The sequence below is a fragment of the Cebus imitator genome, unplaced genomic scaffold (genome assembly GCF_001604975.1).
Source record: "Cebus imitator isolate Cc_AM_T3 unplaced genomic scaffold, Cebus_imitator-1.0 Scaffold30, whole genome shotgun sequence".
Classification (NCBI taxonomy): Eukaryota; Metazoa; Chordata; class Mammalia; order Primates; family Cebidae; genus Cebus; species Cebus imitator.
This window is the reverse complement of record NW_016107345.1, coordinates 4302341-4309385: the sequence shown is the minus strand read 5'-3', so window position 1 is coordinate 4309385 and position 7045 is coordinate 4302341. Positions and strand designations below refer to the sequence as shown.

General features: G+C 36.8%; 1 protein-coding gene across 1 annotated transcript in view; it reads right to left on the bottom strand.

Annotated features, from left to right (window-relative positions):
* LOC108300759 (U2 snRNP associated SURP domain containing) overlaps window positions 1–7045 on the bottom strand; it is a 52776-nt gene that overhangs the window by 3923 nt on the left and 41808 nt on the right. Inside the window, exons 25-26 of the mRNA XM_017523671.2 lie at window positions 2458–2598; window positions 6–95 (exon numbers count right to left, since the gene is read on the bottom strand). Of these exons, the coding sequence (XP_017379160.1) occupies window positions 6–95; window positions 2458–2598 (231 nt within the window). The remainder of the gene's footprint in view (window positions 1–5; window positions 96–2457; window positions 2599–7045) is intronic.

Sequence of the window (7045 nt, the reverse complement as noted above, 5' to 3'; positions counted from 1 at the left end):
TCATCTTTTTCTTTCTTGTCTTTGGAGCGAGATTCTAATTTTTCCTTATCTTTCTTGTCTCTTTCTCGTTCTCTTTCTAACTCTTTCTCTTTCTCCTGTTATTTTTAAAGAAAATATTAAGTTGTTTAAAAATATTAATCTGGGTTTATAGAACAATCTCATTTATAAAACGATATTTTCTTATAGGAAATAATTTTTTAAATTACTACTTAAAGTACAATACTGTTTTAAAAAAACAAAATCTACTCCTCCAAGAAAACTAGTCATTTCTTCTGCTTGTACTGAATAAAACTAATCCTGGCAACAGCAGCTAAACATTTACTGAGTGCTTACCATAAGCCAAACAATGTACTGAACAACTTTCCACAGACCATTTCATGTAATCATTTAAAGCATCCCTAAGAAAATTACTATTATCCTCATTCTAGAAATGAAAATGGAGTCTCAGAAAGATTAAGCACCACGTCCTTGGTCACACAGGAGAGTCAAGTCAGAATTTGAGACCAAGCTCTAGAATCAGAGCTCTTCCCACGCTGTCCCACCTGTGGAAAATTCGAATCAGAAAAAGCTAACAATGTATTGCCCTTTCTATCATAAGTTACAATAAAACAGTCAGTAGAAAGTGATCCCTCTAAACTATAAGCAAGTTGATTTAATCAAAAACAACTATTACCAAAGAAAAAAGGCTGGAAAAGGAAAATGGTAATTCACAATAATCTTCCATCAAAATTCTATTAGATTAGCAGGAAACAAGTACCAATTACACTGCAGTTTTTAAATCCTAACTTATAAAAAATACAAACTGACTACATGACTCTACAATTGTATAAACAAACAAACAAACAAAATATTTATCCCCAGATGCTACAACTGCCACTTTTGATTTAAAATTCTGATTTCTGTATATAATTAAATGAGTGGCTACAGACAATAAATCCATAAAACTAACTTAGTTCTTCACTAACAGGAATTTAATTTCTCAGATTTATATGCATCAAGAAAGCTATATGTTAGCTGATTCTTCTAATTTTTAAAAGGTGAAAAGTGCCTATTCCAGGAGTTGACAAACACTTTTTGTACAGAGCCAGTATACAGTAAATACTCTCTACTTTGTGGGCCTCATAGAGTCTCTGTCACAACTACTCAACTCTGCCACAGCAGAGTGGAAGCCACCATACAAAATACTTAAGTCAATGTGCATGGCTGTGTTCTAATACAACTATATACAGAACCAGGCAAGGACCATATTCCTTCTCTCCAATTATAATCATAGAGCGCAAGAAGACTAAAGTGGTAATATGAGTATTATTCATTTTGTGCTTGCTACCATCAGGACCAGTGAGCATCTCAGGGTGTAATCTTCTATGCAGATCAATAACCTGCCAGCATTTCATGGAGTATAGGTAAGTAGCATCTTTTACAAAATCTCACTTATATTTTTTCCAAATATATAGAGTGCAACTTTTAAAGAGTGGTGCTGAGGAGACTGACTTCCTCTGGTGGCCTGTAGGATGCATTTTCCTGATAATGAAAATGATTTCCTGATTAAGATGCCTATTTTATAGGAACCATACTACAAACAAAAGACATGTAATATTTTAAACATTCGAATTCTATAACAAAGAGTAACAGTAATAATAGTAGCTATTATCTAACTCACAATCTTACAAAATTGGGAATATCAACCCAGTTTCAGAGAAAAAGCAGGCTGCAGTGACTGGCCTAGGAAAGCAGCCAGAATTCCATAGGCCTAAGCAGCACCATAGCTGCTTTACCAGGCTGCTCCCCATCACCAGTTTTGTATATTAACAGCTTCATAATGATTATACATTCCCTTTTTATGGCTCTTTCCTATTTCGCTTTCTATATAATCTATTATTGGGGTGTTTTTTTTCAATGTCAGTCAAAATTAATAGCAGTCCCAACAAAATTCCTGGGATTCCTGGTTCTAAAGTTCTCTGCATATTCCTACATATTTTGTGATACATGAGAATATAAAGTCCCTCGAATACTCAGAACTCACCAATGAAGTATTCTACCACTTGCTGTCCCTCCATGGAAACCATGGGAAATGAAATAAACTTCTCAACATCAGAACTTCCCAAACCCTGCCTCCATCTTTTTCTTTCTGTACCACCTCTCAGGGTTGTTGGTGTCTCCCTGTCACAAATATGATTCATCCTGAGGGTTTTCCAGTTTTGAAAGCATGCTCTTGGCAGAATTAATCTTCTTGTCCACAGGTAGGACCCAGAATAAAAGTGTGCTGCTGCCTTTGAACTCCTTTCCAAAATGAAATACTTTCAAAATATTAAATTTCAAATGTTTCTAATTGCCTACTGGTATTCAAAATTTACACAAAGGACGTAATTTGAAATCATCTTTGAGTATACCAATATTCTAGGAAGTCAAATAAATAACTTCAAAAAATGTGTATTAATGGGTATATTTATTTCTTACTCGTTGAAGAAGTTTATCTCTGTAGTGTTCTACTTGCTCCTGAAAACTCTGGCCTGGTTTTTTAGGTCTTTTTCCAGATTCCAGTTCATCCTGAAACTTCATAACTTTGAGCTGTGAAATTAAACATTTTAAAAATAAATATTTTCATCATTCTAGCTTCTCAAGCATTGTTTTGTTTCTTTTCTACAGCATAATAACCTATTAGTACTCTGTCAAAATACAACCTCACCTGAGGGCCACGTGTCAAACAAGCCCAACTACGTAAAAGTCAACTGATCAGATAGGAGCTTTCTGTGATCACGAGAGGACTCAAAAACCATGAAACAGGCTTCATGTAAGAAGCCTTTATTCTCTCAACACAATTATGACAAATTTGGTATCTGGTTCCATAAATTAGAAAAGCAAGGTTGCTAAAGCAAGGTTGCCAGCAAGATGTTACAATCAGCAGAACATAGATAAACATCTTTAAAAAAGAGGCAGGGGTAGGGGGCCGTGGCATTTTGGTTCAGCTCATGTAAGACCAAACACACAAAAGTGCACATAGTCTGAAGGTTCCACTCACAGTGCAATCACCAGACCTTAAATCACAAAGAAAGGTTAAATCATATTTGGAGAGTACTTTTAAGACAGTAAGAGTAAATACTGATTAAAACAGACTAGGCCAGGCGCAGAGGCTCACGCCTGTAATCCTAGCACTTTGGGAAGCCGAGGTGGGCAGATCACTTGAAATTGGGAGTTCGAGACCAGCCTGACCAACATGAAGAAATCCCGTCTCTACTAAAAATACATCAGCTGGGCATGGTGTCGCATGCCTGTAATCCCAGCTGCTCGGGAGGCTGAGGCAGGAGAATTGCTTGAACCCGGGAGGCAGAAGTTGCAGTGAGCTGAGATCGCACCACTGCACTTCAGCCTGGGCAACAAGAACAAAGCTCCATCTCAAAAAAACAAAACAAAACAAAACAAACAAACAAAAACCAGACCAGAAAAACTTCCATCTCTTATTTATCCTTCAGGATACCTATATAAGCTCACAAAGGTATTTGTATAAGATATTCATTGCAACATTGTTTTTAAAAGTAGAACAACTACATGTTTACCCAGAGATTTCTGGCTAACACACGAACAGATAAATATAATACACTTATATATTGCAAAGCATAAAGATCTGAAAAAACTAGTAAAATCAGTTACAGGGAGAGAAAAAAACTTGCAATAAGTGAGTGTAATTTTACTTTTTATTCTGGAGATTTAAGTATCTAAAAATTTTGTACTATATAAAAATAGTAAAAAGAAAAAATGCATGATTTATTTTGAATTTAAAAATAAAGACTCTACGAAGTGGTTAAAATAAAAACTACCCTAAGGCTTAGAGGAGCTTAAATTATCCAAAAAAATTTACAAGGGTGAAAATACCTTCTTCTTGAATTCTAAAGGAGGGCAAATAAGGTGAAAAGTATAAGGACCTGGAAGATCCTCCAAGTTGTAGAAAGCACATGGATCTTGGATGGTACCACTGGGCTGCCAATCTGCTCAATATTGTTCCACTCAAAGAGAAAGAGGAAGCATTCTCGTCTAATGAAATTCCTGTAGATGCTAACAGTTTACCCTGTTTTATTCAGACACTGGTTTGTCCTTTAAATGGACTAAATGCCGCTACAGCATACTATTTATACTTCAAAAACAAGACCTCATTTGCTTTTTAATCCCTTTACTATAAATTAGTCTTCCCAGCAGAATAGAAACAAGTTACAAAAACATTTCCCACCCTATTCCAAGTGGTATTTTCTTTTCTTTTCCTTTTTGAGATAGAGTCTCACTCTGTCAGCAGTGGCACAATCTTGGCTCACTGCAACCTCCACCTCCCAGGTTCAAGTGATTCTTCCGCCTCAGCTTCCCAAGTGGCTAATTTTTGTATGTTTTTTTAAGTAGAGACAGGGTTTTGCCATGTTGGCTGGGTTGGTCTCGAACTCCTAACCTCAACTGATCTATCCATCTCAACCTCCCAAAGTGCTGGGATTATAGGCGTGAGCCACCACGCCTGGCCCCAAGTGGTATTTTCATTATTTTTGACTTCATGAATGTTACTTATAAGTTCTCCAATTTTGTCATTTTATCATCTATTTTCACTTTAAAAAAAAAAAAAAAGCTATGTTTTGAGACGGTGTCTCACTCTGTCACCGAGGCTGGAATGCAGTGGCAGCTATCTCAGCTCACTGCAACCTCCGCCTCCCAGTGTCTCCTGGGTTCAAGCAATTCTCCTGCATCAGCCTCCCATGCCTGGCTAACTTTTGTATGGTCAACACGGGGTTTGACCATGTTGGCCAAGCTGGTCTCAAACTCCTAATCTCAAGTAATCCGCCCACCTCAGCCTCCCAAGTGCTGGGATTTCAGACATATTTTCACTTCTATAATCAGAATCTTTTATAACCAGAGCTTTGATGTTCTCTCCTTCTCTTCTTTCAAAGCTCTCTAAAAGTCGGTGTGTTTTAAGGATGACTGCATTTAAAAGACAAGATGTAAGGCTGAGAAAGCAACGGGGTGTGGGGTGGGCAACATAAATAGCTAAGTTCATCACTGTGTGAAGCCCCTCGTGACCAACATGACTCTTCTACAGAATGTATTTGTAGAAAATCAGTTTAAGAGTTACGTGTCCGAGAGTCAAACAACGGACCTGAATGTTATTTAGGGGAGAGGAGGGATTCCTAAGATAATATTTTTAAACATCACTATACAATCCCTACTTATAGTTCCTGCTGATATAGTCTGAGGCTCAAGCACAAGTCCAAGGCACACAGAAAACAGATGATCAAGGGTCTCAACACAAAAGGAAGTGGCCCATGCAATGGCTTGTTAACCATCCATCCCTTGTTGCCTTCAGACCTCAGACAGGTATCACCTTCCAACTCAACTATTCACTGTTTCCCCAGGGAAGAGGAAAGAACGTGATGTCTCTCTTCCAACAATACAGAAGACCTTCACTTGGTTCCCCACCTACTATTCTACTCTTCCAACCTTGTTGATAGAAATGGGGACAACAGAACGAGAAAAGGTAACTCCAACCTAGGCACTGCTCTCAGTGGTATCTGAAAGATTAAGAACTTGCTTCTGGCCACCACAACATCATATAGCTACAAGATTTTTGTGCTTTTACAAAGGATGTTAGTATTTTGTAACACGAATCATTTGGTTTTTATTCTATGCTTAAAAATGTTCAGCTATAGGTATTTTTATTAGGACACAAGTGGGGATGGAAAATTATAGTATATATACCATAGTATATAATAGAACTAATTGGAGAAACTAATTTAGAACTTTATTCTTTATTTAATGGTTCTCCAATAAAAGAGTTAGTACTCACTGGATTCTAAATCTAGAAATGGATATCCAAATTTAGGGGAAGAGAAGAGAGCTAGGAAAAGCCCTAGTTTGCTTATGAGCCCTGAGTTCTAGTCCAAGTTTGCCACCTGTTGTGAAATTTTATTCCATATGACTAAATCTCTCAAAGGATATATGGGAGAAGTATTAGATAATTCTAAAATGAAACAAACATATACATTTTAAAATCAGGACTTAGTTCATAGTACAAATCACAGAAAGACAACTAAGTCGTGAGAGGCAGTCACTATGAAACCAGAAGAAATAATCACTGAATACACAAAGAAGAGGTCAGATTACAAAAGAGCACATAAAGTATGAAAATGTATGCATATAACATGTATGTATGCAATTGTGCATGCACATGTGTCACATATATGGAAAGAATAAGGTTTATAAAAACCAACTAAGTTAACAGAAAAAGGCTAAATTATATGGTTTCCTCTCATCAAGTTAATAAGGAAATAAAACATTCTAAACAGTCGGGCATTTATAAGGGAATAGCTTTTATTATCAAGAAAATATATTTTTATTTAACTCAAGTCTGTTTCTACTCCGATAGTTTCATCAGGTCAGAAAGGCAGAGCTTTTAGTAAGGTGGGAGGAGTAAAAGAGGGGCATGTATAAGCTGAAAAGGTGCACAGGTGAGTGTGTTCACTGACACACATCTTATCCCCCTAAAAATCATATTTAAAATGTATGCAAATACATCCCAGGAAAAAGTAAATCAACTAATCAACTCTAAATATCCTTCATTTCTACTTACAAATGACACCATGCTGACTATATATAAGGTTAAAACAAAATGTTGTCTCTGTTTACTTTTCAGTTTGGTGATGTCTGACAAAGAGGTGGGTAAGAACTTGTATCAGCCCAACAATGACTATGTGGAGAAGTGGCAGTGAGGTAACTAATGTGACAGGTATCGTAAGTTAGCAAGGGAAACAGTACTGACATACATAGGCATTCAAAAATACTGTTCAATGAATGTACAGAGTATGAAAATTCACTCTCATAAATTCTTTTGAGGTTCGAGACTGACTGCTAAACTACTGCTAGCATTTACTGGGAATATTTCATCCCCTTGAGGGCATTACAAAGCCCTTCGCTCTCTGGCAAGTCTGAATAGCTTTGGACAAAACAAAAGGCATTTAAAAAGGAGAGGGCAAGACCAGCCTGGGCAACACAGTGAGACCTCACCTCTATTTAAAAA